Source organism: Crinia signifera, chromosome 2 (assembly GCF_055691185.1).
Source record: "Crinia signifera chromosome 2, ASM5569118v1, whole genome shotgun sequence".
NCBI lineage: Eukaryota > Metazoa > Chordata > Amphibia > Anura > Myobatrachidae > Crinia > Crinia signifera.
In genome coordinates, this window is record NC_139218.1 from 105348331 (window position 1) to 105362891 (window position 14561).

The following is a 14561-nucleotide window of genomic DNA, read 5'->3' on the forward strand; positions in this document are numbered from 1 at the left end:
CAGAAATGCGGCATGGCGCCATGTTCCCAGAGCCCTGCGCATGCCAATGCCAGAGTCTACTGAACTGCCAAAAAGGAGGGGGCCCCAATCGGAAGCAGCAACAGGCCCCTTCATCCCTTAAAGCAATATATTTGAATTGGTCCCACAACCTCCCCCCCCACCAAGGGCCTCCAGGCCATTCAGGGAGAGTAGGCAACACTGGGCTACACAGCTGCAAAAATGACTGGGCCACTGTGGCCATTTCCCAGTGATTTGCGCATGCACAATAGAGGTGTCCCCGGGAATCCGCCATGGTTCCGGAGACCTGTGCACAATTGCCAGTGTCTATTGCACTCTTGGAGAGGAGGGAGCACAATCAGAGCCTGCACATGGGTCCCTTCCTCTTAAAGCACCTCTGTTTATACTGCCACCCTATATATAAAATTGTGGATTAAATTGATTTAAAGAGTGTGTCCAAATCAATATGTATTGCCAGTGCCTGATTAACCAATAGGCTGATTAGGCTGCAGCCTAGGGCACAGGACAGGGGAGGACACCTTGCAGGTGACAGACGAGTAATAATATTAAGGCCTAATTTATTCCATGTTTGTTAGCTTTAACCCATCCCAATGTACTCTGGGTGAAGGGGGGGGGGGTTAAGCTCTTAAGGTGACTGCCAGGTGGCTATGCCAATGTAACTTATGGATGTAGCTATTACATACCTCCCAACATTCGAATAGTCCAGGCCAGGACTTTGGAGCATGCCCAAAATAGCGACCAGGGGATGTGGCCGCACTCCCATGAGGTCACTATGGGGGCATACCCCCAACCCCTCTGTCTCCAGGAATAGACTCTGTGCACAGCATCTATTCAGCAGATAGCAGGAGGCCCCGACTGTGGGACGCGGGACTGTCCCAAAAAACATGAGTTTTGCCATACTTTATGTGCTACAGTGCCAGCTGGGCAGCCTATGGTCCAAAGTCTCCTTCACATGCCTCAAGCATTAGATCTTACATACTCAATGTATAACCTTTGCTACGTGCACATGGGCAGTATGACTGGTGCGTCCCTGAGCACCTACTGTATACACGTGTTTTTAGCAGCTTTACAAGGGGAGCTACATGTGTATTAACCTAGGTCACCTGGAGCCTTTAACCCCTTGAGTGATGGGTTTGCCCGGGGCCGGACAAACCTACCAGGGCAGGTTTGTCCTGCCCCAGAAATACTCACCACTTAAGCTGCAGCCACTGGTCTTATGCAGCAGCCCCTTCTCCCCTGGGGTTGATGCTGCCAGCTTTGGCTGTTCCCGGCCACTCGGGGGTAGAGGGGGAGCCCTGTGCTTGGGTGTTTCATTGCCCGAACACACGAACGCCCGAGGGCTCCTGAGCAGCCCCGAGCGGGGCCTAGCGTCAGCAATTAGCTGGGGAGCAGTAGCGGGGGAGCCCCGGCGATTCGGTGTACGATCGCTGGGGAGGTGTGCGCCAGGGGCAGGGAGTGGCGTGGGGACATGTGTGCCCCTAGAGGTAGTGGGCCAGTGGTGCATAGCTGGAGGCACCACTGGCACACACCTACTTATCATACCCCTTTCACATTTGCAGACCCGGGTCATACCCGGGAATGTGTTCCCGGATGCATCCCAGGACACTACCCGGGAATGTACCCTTTCACACTGCACTCAGACCTGGGATCGACCCGGGACAGCCCCATTCACACTGTTCCCGGGAAATCCCTGCAAATACCATATGAAATGGTCATTTTAATTAGAAAAAAGTGATCACAAGTGTGTTTAATTAAGGTTTTTTTATTTGGTTTAGCACCTTTGGATTTTAGGCGCAATTTTTCTTTGAAAAAATAAAACAGCACAAAATATGACATTTTGCCTTTTTAACAAATAAAACAATAAAGAAACCCACCCCCATCCCAACCGCCCCCATCCCAAACAAGAATTGCTTGAAGTATAGCATTTCAAGCTAACCTAATGCACAACCAGTTGTGCATTAACACTTTAAGTGCAAAACAAAATTAACTCGTGGTGCATAGTGAGGCAAAACAATCTGGTGCCTAAGCACTTTAGGTGCAAAAAAAAAATGCACTAGTGGTGCATAAACACTGAGGGTTAGCGAATAACCGCTAGTGGTGCCTAAGCATTTTAAGTGCAAAACAAAATGCACTAGTGGTGCATAAACACTGAGGGTTAGCGAATGACCGCTAGTGGTGCCTAAGCACTTTAAGTGCAAAATAAACAAAAAAAATTAAATAAATGTGCCTATAGCTTTAAGGCAAATTGCAAAAAACTGAAAACTCTGATGTTTGCTCATTTTGCAGCATTGCTTGAACCAAAGTATGGTCCATGATTATATGTTGAATAACCCGGCTCAGGGTATTGTGAGCTGTGGTGTTGGTTTGGAGCTTTGGGATTATTGAACAAACGTTCCAAGAACGCCATGTTCATTTGCTGCAATTCCCTCTCTATTCATGCGTTCCTGCATTGACAGGATTCGAGTAAGAAATGTGTCCTGCATTTCACGCTCGGCCTCTATCAACTTGTCGAGCCTTGCATTCTCCTGTGTGGACACAGCATTGTCCATTTCTCTGAGTTCTTCAGCAAGAGCACTTGTCATGGCTCTAGCCACTTGCTCCGCTTTGTTCAGTTTCTTCCTTCTAGGTGGAACGTTGTAAACTGTCAAGATAAGATATATATTGAAAATGACCATACATAAAAATAGCAGCTTTGGCAAACATGTGTCTGTGGCATTTAATCCACCTACACACTGCTTAACACTGCAACATCACTGCAGTTTATACACTGATCTGTCTATTATGTCCCCCCCCCCCTTACCCTGTCACAAACCCTAGCCCTTCTACCCCACAGCCCAAACCTGCCCCTCCAAGGTAGTTCCCTTGGGTGGTGGCTAAACCCCCTTCCCACAGCCTAAACCATGCATGTCCAAACTACAAGTCCCATCATGCCTTGCCACAGTTTTGCTATTAGGCAATGCTTAAACTGTGCCAAGGCATGCTGGGATGCAGTGGTGTAACTAAGTTTTGGGCCGCCGCCCCGCCAACCACCCCCAATCCCCCGCCGCCCATGCAAACCCCCCCCAATCCCCTGCAGCCTTACCTATCGCGCTGGTCCCGGCGGCTCCGTTCTTCTTCTGCTGAGGACCACCACAAAATGGCCGCCCCCATACAGCAGACAGTTTCAGCGAACTGTGTGCTATATGGGGGCGGCCATTTTGTGGTGGTCCTCAGCAGAAGAACGGAGCCGCCGGGACCAGCGAGATAGGTAAGTCTGCGGGGGATTGGGGGGGGTGTAACTATAGCACCGCAGCCCCCGGCGCCCCCACATGCACAGCGCCCCCCCCCCCGCGGTGGCGGGGGCTGCGGTGCTATAGTTACGCCGCTGCTGGGATATGTAGTTCCACAACTGCTGGAGCACCACTATTTGGACATGCTGTGCATAACCCTATGCTCCACCTCCCCCACCCCCAACCTAACCCTATAGTGTACTATGTGTCTTTAAAAAATAAACTTACTGTTTCTCTGAAAAGTTGGGTTGACGGCACTTTGGGGAAACCCACTGTCTCTGGATGCAGCTTCCACGACATCTTCAACGGTGTCGGATATGCTGTCATCAGGGCTAGTTATATGCGTGGGCAGGTTGATGGATGATTCATACTCAATGCTCTCAGGTGTGTTCTCAATTAGCAGGGGTGATGAATGGCAGCCTTCACTTGTCTGTGTATCTTCAGGGCCTTGGCTGGTTTCTGCAGCAATGTACTGTGAACTGGAAGACAGACTCACAGGATTGCAGAGAGCTGTGTGCCCGAAGACGGTTGTGCAGATATCATAGTATTCCCACTCGATGCGGCCAGCCCCACTCTTCTTACGATTGTTGTCATGAACCTTCATGAACTTCTTTCTCAGGGTCTTCAGTTTATTAACAACTTGCTGTTGTGTCCGGATCATGCCTCTGGCTCCAAGCAGCTTTGCTATGTTTTTATAAACCACTGCATCTTTTACTGTGCCAGTAATTTGGCGCTTTATCTCCTCCTCACCCCTTATGCTCAGGAGCTCTCTCACTTCTTGATCCGTCCAGTTTGCCATGATGCCTGTCTGCTCCGATCTGCGCTGTCCAGGGCTTCTCTTCCGCTTTCCAGGGCTCTCAAAGATGACATCAGCATTTGTGAGACAAATAAAGCTCCAATCAGCAGCTTTTTTGAAGTCCCGTGTACCCGATCCCGGGTACAGGACCATTCACACTGACCGCATCCCGTGTCGATTCCGGGTCCTACCCAGGTCAGGACCTGGGTAGAGATCCCGGAATGCTGAACACAGGATATTCTTGAAAGACCCTTTCACACTGAGCTAAATCCCGGGTTGATGCGCGTTCATGTGCAAAAACCCGGGATATTTATGCAAGTCTAAAAGGGGTATCAGTGGCATGTCCGAAAATTTCTCAGGAGAGCCCGTTCCTGCAGCACAGCTCAGCCCGAGAAATTTCCGGGAATACCACCGAAATGGTTAATCAGGCCCTGGTTATTGCCAACAAAGCTTTCCCAGAAGTCATACATTGATGTAAACTGTGCATTTTACGGTAAAGTTTCATTTGTGAAAGAAAGGGAAATAATTAATTTTTAACCTTCCCATCCCCTGTCTAAATAGGTTTCACAAGAACTCATGAGCGGGCCTGTGAGTAACTGTTCCATATCAGACCTAGGAGATTCCGGGATCACACTGTGATTTTGTACATTTCCCTCCCTCACTGACCTGTGAGAAACACAGGCAGCAGCAGCAGCATCACACTATTTACTGCTCCAGCATGAGCTGGTTTCCTCCATGTCCTGCAGTTTCCTCTACCCTCAGGCAGTCAGGCACATCTCACACTGTACTCTGCTAAAGGTTCTTGTCCTGGTCAGCAGTGGGAGGCTCATCATCTGCTGGTCATGATGTCAATGCCTGGGACAATAGGTCGGATTTATTGATCCGTGTACTCTCAGCTCTGTTGCCAAAGAGATTTTTGGGGACTTTTAAAACAGTGCTAGTCTGCATGGACTAATGAGGGGCACTATGGATGTAGATAAATATCATGCTATGCCAGTGTTACTGTTACTTTTGGTGGGCACCCTGGCTCAGATCACCCCGTCTGTTACCGGATTAGTGAGGGAATATTATGTGGCTGCTGTGATAAATGACTGGGACTACAGCAATGGACAGGATCCGAGGTAATGCACTAAAATAATGTCACAATGCAATCAGTGGTTTTAGTATATTGCAGAATCTGGTGGCTTTAGCACGTTCTTCAGATACTGTGACTCTGCTTGGCATATTTACCTCTATATTACATGTGATATATATATACTTACCACTTTTAAATGTATGAATCGTAATACATGCATATACTTGTATTTTTTTTAACAATATAATGTGCTGTTGCAAATTCCAATATATTATGTAGGTATCCTGTACCTTCTTCAAATCAATGAGCAATTATTACTAAAATCCATGCATATAGCAGGCTGTGTAGTATGTTACATGTACTAAGGGGTTTTGATAATCTTAAAAAAATTTTGTGATCTTTGCTCCCCGGTGGCTGTGCAGGAACACCTGCTGAGCCCCACTGCCCAAGGGCCCTACCCCAGATCCCAGGCTGTGCACTTGAATTATACTGCATACCTCCCAACTGTCCCAAATTTCACAAGACAGTCCTGTTTTTTTTGGGACTGTCCCGCCTTCCACCTGTGGCTTGCAGTGTCCCACTGTAAGGGGGGACAGTTAGGACTTACCGTACCTGCAACGGTCAATAGAGGCTATGTACATGCGCACAGCATCTATTCCAGGAGACAGATTGACAGGACGCATGGCCAGTGGTTTACAGAGCACTGGCCAAACACCCCAATGATTAAATGGGGGCGTGGCCTCACAATCGTGGACATTCCTGCAAAGCCAAGCACCCTTTTCCTGAGGCCACATTCCCTTTTTAGGAACATGTGGTGGGGGCCGCGCACAGAAGTCCCAAGCCCCGCCTCCGAAAAGTTGGGAGATTTGATACTGCATCTTACATTCTACTGCACAGGACTATGGTGTATTTACAGTGCATAGCAGTTATTAATCTGGTACATTATCATGCTGCAGTAGTGTTTGCTATGTATATACATTTATCCAAGCCTGTATGGTAGCTGGACTCACTACCTATAGAGGCATGGGCACTATACCCCTATGTATGGGCCCTACATTGTATTTCCGTGGTGGGACCTTCATGCCCCAGTCCATGCTTACTGCAGCCAGGTCAGTATAATAGGGGGCGAGGCCTCAACATGGGTGGCCGATGTGGACACGCAGGCTCGGACTGGCCTGGGGGGGAACCGGGGAATCCCCCGGTGGGCCCTGGTGATTTTGGACCCCGCCCACTTGTTTAGGGGGGCGGGCTATCACTCTTTATCCCCCTCCCCGCCGCCGCAATAGCAAAGGCACGGCGACTGCAAGCAGGGCTGAGGAGCTGGAACCCTGTCGCGCTGCGTCATGATGTCAGACGCCACAGTCACAGTTGTCCCAACTCCCGCCGGCGCAGCACATCAGGCCACCTGATTCAGGCGGGTCTGCACAGGATGGGAGCAGCCACCGCCAGGGCCCCAAACAGCAGCACAGATCCCCCCCCCAGCACGATAAGAGCTGCGGGGGTAGAGAGAAAACTGCTTTTGTTCCCCGTCTGCAAACTGGTAGGTAACTAGCCTAACCATTTGCAGTATTACCTTTTTTATATTCTGTGTTGTTGTTTTTTTAGGGGTATGCGCTGTATTGTGTATGTGTGTGTGTATGTATGTATATGTGTGTGTGTATGTGTATGTATGTGTGTGTGCGCCATATTATCTGTGTAGGGAGGATCTATGTAATGTACTATATTGGGGGCCTTTGTGCTGCACTATTTGAGTGGGGGGACCTATGTAATGTATGTTATTGGGGGGCCTATGTGCTGTACTATTTGAGTGGGGGGACCTATGTATGTTATTGGGGGCCTATGTGCTGCACTATTTGAGTGGGGGGACCTATGTAATGTATGTTATTGGGGGCCTATGTGCTGTACTATTTGAGTGGGGGGACCTATGTAATGTATGTTATTGGGGGCCTATGTGCTGCACTATTTGAGTGGGGGGACCTATGTATGTTATTGGGGGCCTATGTGCTGCACTATTTGAGTGGGGGGACCTATGTAATGTATGTTATTGGGGGCCTATGTGCTGTACTATTTGAGTGGGGGGACCTATGTAATGTATGTTATTGGGGGCCTATGTGCTGCACTATTTGAGTGGGGGGACCTATGTATGTTATTGGGGGCCTATGTGCTGTACTATTTGAGTTGGGGGGACCTATGTAATGTATGTTATTGGGGGCCTATGTAATGTATTATATGGGGGCCTATGTGCTGTATTATTTGAGTTGGTGGGACCTATGTAATGTGTTTTTATTGGGGGCCTATGTGCCGTACTATTATCTGAGTGGGGGACCTATGTAATGTATTATATGGGAGGGCAAAGGCGAATCTAAGGGGTGCACCGGACCACCTAGTCTTAAGGTGTGTACAGACGGCAGATATGCCGTGCTATGCGAGTCCCGATACGATCAGCTGGTATCCGGACTCGCTTCGCACGGCATGCGGCAGGGGCACAATTTAGACTATATAGTGCAGATCTGCCTGCCCTCACTATATCGCTGCAGATTTGTGCTCACTTGGGAGCGCGCATCGGCAGCGCATCGGGCTCGTTAGCCCTAAAAAGCCACCAATCAACATGCGATATGGCTTCCGATGTTCACTAAATCGGGAACATCAGAATCCATATCGCCCCCGTATGTACACACCATAAGGAATTGCTTGTTGCCAAGGAGGATGTCTCACGCCGCTGAATGCACCTAATTGAAATAAATGACAGCCGGCAGAGAGCGCTGTGCGCTGCCCGGCTGTAGTCTAAGCAGTGGCATCGATATTTTCAGTTTTCCCTTTGGACCGCCGGCAGCCAATCAGGAGCGGCATTGGTGGCATTGGTGGTATTGGTAGCTGCTCCTGATTGGCTGCCGGACCTCAGTGCGAGAACTGAAAATATCGATGTTACTGCTTAGACTACAGCCGGGCAGCGCACAGTGCTCTCTGCCCGGCTGTCATTTATTTCAATTAGGTGAGTCCAGCGGCGTGAGACATCCCCCTTGGCAACAAGCAATTCCTAGGACTAAACAGCCGGCTCTCTGCCCGGCTGTCTTTTCTTTAGGTGCATCCAGTAGTATGACATCCTCCTTGGCAATTAGCAATTTCCTCCCCACCTTGGCAACGAGCAATTCCCTCCCCCAATGGGCATTACGTTGTGGTCTAAAGTGTAATACCACGCACAATTTTGTGATGCCACGCCTCCGTCCCATGAGGCCACGCCCCATTTTTGCCGCGCGGCTGTGCCGCGCAAAGGTCCCCCTTGCATGTGGGTTTGGATTTGGGAACAGCCATTACCATATTTCTACATTCACCTATTGGGGGGGGCGTGCGCCCCTATGTGCTGTACTATTATCTGAGTGGGGGACCTATGTGCTGTATTATGTGTGGGGACCTACATGCTGTACTATTATCTGTGTGTGGAGGACCTATGTGCTGTATTATATGTGGGGGGACATACGTGCTGTACTATTATCTGTGTGTGGAGGACCTATGTGTTGTAATATCTGGGGGGGGGGTGGTATTTGCTGTATTATCTATGGGACCTATGTGTTTTATTATCAACGTGGGGGATTTATGGATCAAATGTCACACACCTGTGATTTTGGGGCAATTTTGACCGATTATCGGCCCAAAGTGCAGAAATCGGCTGAAATTGGCCCAAAATTCTATAGTGTATAGCCACTCCTCTCTTGTCAGATGGCCACACCCCTTCAAAAAGACCACGCCCCTTAGTGGGCCCCTGTGAGTGCATTTCCCTGGTGGGCCCTTCGTGCCCCAGTCCGACACTGTGGACACGTGATCTCATCATTGTAGCCTCGCCCCTACTATTCAATGCCCAGATTACCAGCATTAAAGAAGGGGTGGAGCTAGATGGTGCGATTCAGCGCTTAGCACATCACTGGCCTGTTTGGACCTCCCACTATCAAGGACAGGTGTGTTGGGGAGGGGCACTGTTTGATTTTCCCAGGGGCACCATCTGATTTTTGGAGCCTCCAAGTCTGATCCGAGAGAGTAGACAATTATAAAACACAAAGCTTTCTACAAACTTGGTCATTTTAATCTATATAAAAAGGCTTTTGCAAGAAATACTGTAGATTTTTTATTTACAGAAAAAATATTTCTAATGGTAGACAATGTTACTACATTTTTATGGGCAGTTCAATTGTTTTCGCTATTCAATGTGATTTCCTTGGACATATGGCCTTATTCAGAGGTGGACACTATTTGCATGGTTGCGGCATCTTTGTATGTGTGACCGGACGCCTGCCCTTAGCTCTGGCTACGCCCTTCGGGTCCACAGATAGCGGTTCCTGGTCTCACGGGACCTGGCCAATAGGGGATTCCCTGTTACCGTCAGTAACCGCCTGTTACTGACTCCGCCCACTACGCAGTGGGCGGGGTTATTGCTGCCACCACCAGACTCCTCCTACGTGGCGTCTGGAACCACGGATACCTCCTCAGGCCCAATCGCTGGCACCTGAGTACTACCTGCGTCGACACGCTGCTGGTGTCGACTGGTCCCCCACTGGTCACGGACCAGGCCTCTGCTTTGGTAGCTGGCAGAGCGTAGACTCGGAGACGCTGGATGCTATGCCCAGAACAGCCGGAGAACGGAATTATTGCAATTAATTCTGTTGGTCGCAGATGAAGCAGACTTCTTGGGCAAAAGATGGTTTATTTGCTCAAGTAGAAGCTCTGAAAAGAGCCCTCTCCTAGGTCCCTAGGAGGTACAGCATACAAGTGATGTTACAGCATTCAGATACAGGCAGAAGTACAACTTTGGGCTCACAGAGCCCTGCTTATATAGGCAGAAAACTCTTTGACATTGTCAGATCCTCCCCCATACATTTACAATTTGCATCTCAATCTGATACGTTACTTCCCGTGCATAACGAACCAAGATTACATACTACAAAGGATAAATCCAATTTCCTTAGAATATATAACTTTCAGGAACAGGGGAGATATTTATCTCCTGGTAGCATGTTTACATAACGAAACACAAATGTCTGTGCCTCATCAACACCTCACACACAGGATGTCCTGGGCTCAGGGACCCATCACATATGGTACACAAATTTCCTTATCACAGGGCTTCAGACACAGAGCCTACTCCCTGCTGTGTTTTGGACACTCACAGACCTTCTGACAAGAGGGGCCGATTAGCATTTCATTTCCTCATCACCAAGATTTGCTAAATTCCTTCCCCCCAGAAATGTACAAAGTGCATTGTAAGTCCAGAATGCATTCCTCAATATTCAATACAATATACACAATATATGAGGCAGTCCTAGCTCAGTGCCAAACATATATTACATAAATACATATGATATGTGTGCCGGGTGCCCAGCTCAGTGCTATAACTTACATCAGCACTGCAGCAGGGGTCCTGTCCCAGCTCAGTGCTACTCATACAGTTTAAAACAGGGCAAGTGCCCTTGTTCTGAATAACGGCCAAGCACGGATAGTTAACCCCTTCAGTGCTGTAGCCGCCATTAACCCCGTGTGCTGGGCTCTCCGGCCACACTTCTCCCCCCCCCCCTTCAAGCGGGAAACCAGAGGGCCATGTCCCAACGACTTGGCTCCTGGTCCCGCAGCCCATTTGGGGGTTACTGGGAGTGCCTGGGGGTGTTGGCCCCAGCCTAGACAGTTCCTCCAGACTGCAGTGGGCCATATCCGGTTGGTGCTGAAAGTCCACACAGTCACCACAGTGTCCAAGTCCAAGGCCCCACAACAACAGTCTGTCTGTTTCCCCCAATGAAGGGGGCAAACCTTCATCAGGTGGGTGTTCCTTCACTCCAGTGGGGTGCCAGTGGCACCATCTGTGCCAAAGCTGGTCTGCTGCATACACAATTGCCACCCAGTGTGTCCAAATTGTGGCATACCCCACCTCCCACCATAGCAGTATTCTGCTCACACAAGCCACAGGGTGCTCCTGCCCACATGGCTCCTCCTGGCTCAGTACTGCTCCCAGTCCGTGCAGTGACGCAATAGTCCGTACCACAATGTCCTGGTAATAAATATGCGTCATCAGCACTGGAGCTGGTACCAGAGCCTCCTTCAGCGACTGGAATGCCAACTCACAAGCAGGTGTACATTCCACTGTCTTGGGAAGACCCTTCCTAGTCACTACTGTAAGGGACATCACTACCAAACTAGAGTCAGGGACAACTTGTCTGTAGGGCCTTACAGTTTCTAAGGTCAGTACCTGTCTGGGGGTTGTGGGCTGGGGACAGCCTCTGGTTGCCTCTACCTTCACTGGTCTGGGCCTCCCCCTGTCTCCTCCCACACTATCCTCCAGGCACTGCACCCCTGTCACTTCTCCCGGGCACCCGTCTGCAACAACTGTCAGACCTGCCCTCCTGTCCTCCTCAAAGGACCTACGTCTTGGGGAACCCACCCTCTCTGGTGTATCCCCTCCTACCTTCCTGACTACCCTGGGCCTGAACCCTTCCTGCCCGGGCACACTCCCCACCCCCACCCCATCAAGGCCGCTGCGAGCTTGGCACCGTATGCCTGTCAGGGATGGGTCAGAGAGCGGAGCCTCCTGAACCCCCTGCCAGTGCCCCTCACTTTCTCCTAAAGGGGGACACTCTGCAGGGGCATCTAGGTTGGGATGTCTAGGGTCATTCTGGTTTGGGTCAGTCATGGACAGGTCAGTGTGGTCACTCTTACTCACCGCTGGAGTTGGCAAACCACTAGGAACCGGAGCATCGCTGGGCACCCTCACAGGATACAACAAGCTGGCACACACATCCTCTGCGTTGCTAGGGGACGTAGGCACACCAGAGGCAAAAGGCATGCTGGGGAGATGCGCTGATCTAGCCGCTGTAGTCTTTTCCTCTGGGCTGGTTGATGCTGTGGTTGGCTGTGCTGGCAGTTGTCTGGCCGCTGTGGTCTTTTCCTCTGGGCTGGGCTGTGCTGGTGTCGATGGTAAGGACTGTAGTCTGGCAGCTTGACTCCAGGCGATGGCGTTAGCAAATGTAGTAACGATTCCACCCCCAAGATCATTCCCCAGGACTACATCTGTTGGGAGGCCATCCATGACGGCAACATCTCGCAACTCTGGTCCAGCCCCCCAATCCAGGTAGACTCTGGCCATGGGTACCTCTCGCTCCGCTCCATCTGCCATTGTAACTTTGGCAGTGCGACCCTGCAATATTGCAGCAGGATCAATCAGTCTGGGGCTCACCACAGTGATTGAGGCCCCAGAGTCTCTCAGGCCTTCCCCCTGCAGGGGCCCCACTTGGACCGCCTGTAGGTGCCGCCACATATTCCGTAGAGGCCGCATGGCCATGCAGGTGACTCTATCAGCAGAGTCTGCCTGCTTCTCACCACACTCCATCGGACTGACTGGAGGGGGTACAGTCTCTGTGGGCTCATCTCCACGGGTCAAGCAAGCAAGCCGGGCTCCAGCATTCGGATTGGTAGCGCGAATCTGGGGTGCCGGCAGTGTGGGACAGTTCATCCTCAGATGTCCGATTTTCCCACAGCTGTAGCACTTCTTGACCAGGTGGGGCTCCGATGATCCCTGATTACTCGCAGGGACGCTGCGGGGCGATTGCTGGCCAAGAGCACCCGGGTTTGAAGATGCTTGCTTTGGGGGGCGATGAGCTGAAGAGGGGTGTCCCCCTAGTTGTACAGTCCTTTGTAGTGGGCTGCTACTTGGGCGTTTCAGCCCCTGTGACCGAATTGCCACATACTTGTCCGCTAGCTGGGCAGCCATCTTTACGTTGGGTGGCTCCCGATCTAGCACCCACTCCTTCACTTCCTGGGCACACCTGCGGTAGAACTGCTCCCTGCAGATCACATCAATCAGGGTGTCCCAGGTTGTGGCCTTTGATTCCTGCACCCACTTCACCAAGTACTGCCGCAGCTGGGTGGCAAACTGCTCGTGGGTGCTGCCCGGATTCTTTGGCAAGTCCCGAAACTTTTTCCTGTAGGACTCAGGAGTTACAAAAAACCGTTGGAGGAGGGCCTTGGCGACAACATCATAGTCCCCACAGTCCTCATTAGCCACTCCTCGATAGGCCTCCAAGGCCTCTCCATGCAGGGTGGGCACAAGGTGTCTTACCCACTCCTGTTTGGGCAAATCATGGAGTTTACAAGTCCTCTCAAAAACTTGCAAATGTCCATCAATGTCCCCATCGCTGTCGGCAAACTTGGCAAACTGAATCCGTCCCACTCGGGGGGTAGCAGCTGACAACGGTCCTTGGGGTACCACAGCCTGTGTTGCCCGCTCCGCATGCCACATCCGGATGATGAGCATGCGTTCTTGTTCCGTTGCCCTCTCCCCTAATTCCGCTAGCCGATCCGCTAGGCTATCCGCGCCGTCCACCCTGGGACGCGGGGATCCTGGCCCTGCTAGGGAATGTTGGGAAACATGGCTGCTGCTAGAGGGGGCGGGGCTTGTGAGTCTCACCGGGTCCAGATGAAGGTCCTCTGTGTGGCTGTCCTCCTGGACACGGTCACCATCAGCGTACTGCACCTCCTCCCAACTCGACTCCTCCAAGCGCTTGAGCGCCGCCCTCATTTCGTTTACAGTTGCTTTGGAAGGGATATCCACACCCTTCTCCCGACACACGATCTCGAGGTCATCCTTCGACATTCCATTGAAGTCCGCCATCTTGCGCGTTCTCCTGGCTGCAGTTACTCCTCCCTGAGTAACTCGGCTTCTCCAATCGGGTAACCGGAAAGCCGCCTGGGATATCCCACCGCTGTGCCACCAATTTCTGTGACCGGACGCCTGCCCTTAGCTCTGGCTACGCCCTTCGGGTCCACAGATAGCGGTTCCTGGTCTCACGGGACCTGGCCAATAGGGGATTCCCTGTTACCGTCAGTAACCGCCTGTTACTGACTCCGCCCACTACGCAGTGGGCGGGGTTATTGCTGCCACCACCAGACTCCTCCTACGTGGCGTCTGGAACCACGGATACCTCCTCAGGCCCAATCGCTGGCACCTGAGTACTACCTGCGTCGACACGCTGCTGGTGTCGACTGGTCCCCCACTGGTCACGGACCAGGCCTCTGCTTTGGTAGCTGGCAGAGCGTAGACTCGGAGACGCTGGATGCTATGCCCAGAACAGCCGGAGAACGGAATTATTGCAATTAATTCTGTTGGTCGCAGATGAAGCAGACTTCTTGGGCAAAAGATGGTTTATTTGCTCAAGTAGAAGCTCTGAAAAGAGCCCTCTCCTAGGTCCCTAGGAGGTACAGCATACAAGTGATGTTACAGCATTCAGATACAGGCAGAAGTACAACTTTGGGCTCACAGAGCCCTGCTTATATAGGCAGAAAACTCTTTGACATTGTCAGATCCTCCCCCATACATTTACAATTTGCATCTCAATCTGATACGTTACTTCCCGTGCATAACGAACCA

General features: G+C 51.1%; 1 protein-coding gene across 1 annotated transcript in view; it reads left to right on the forward strand.

The window, feature by feature from the left end:
- The first annotated feature begins 4791 nt into the window (after nt 1–4791).
- The window catches only part of F5 (coagulation factor V), a 93860-nt gene continuing 84090 nt past the window's right edge, over nt 4792–14561 (forward strand). The window contains 1 exon segment of the mRNA XM_083172681.1: nt 4792–5204. Coding sequence (XP_083028807.1) covers nt 5038–5204 — 167 coding nt within the window. The 5' untranslated portion in view covers nt 4792–5037.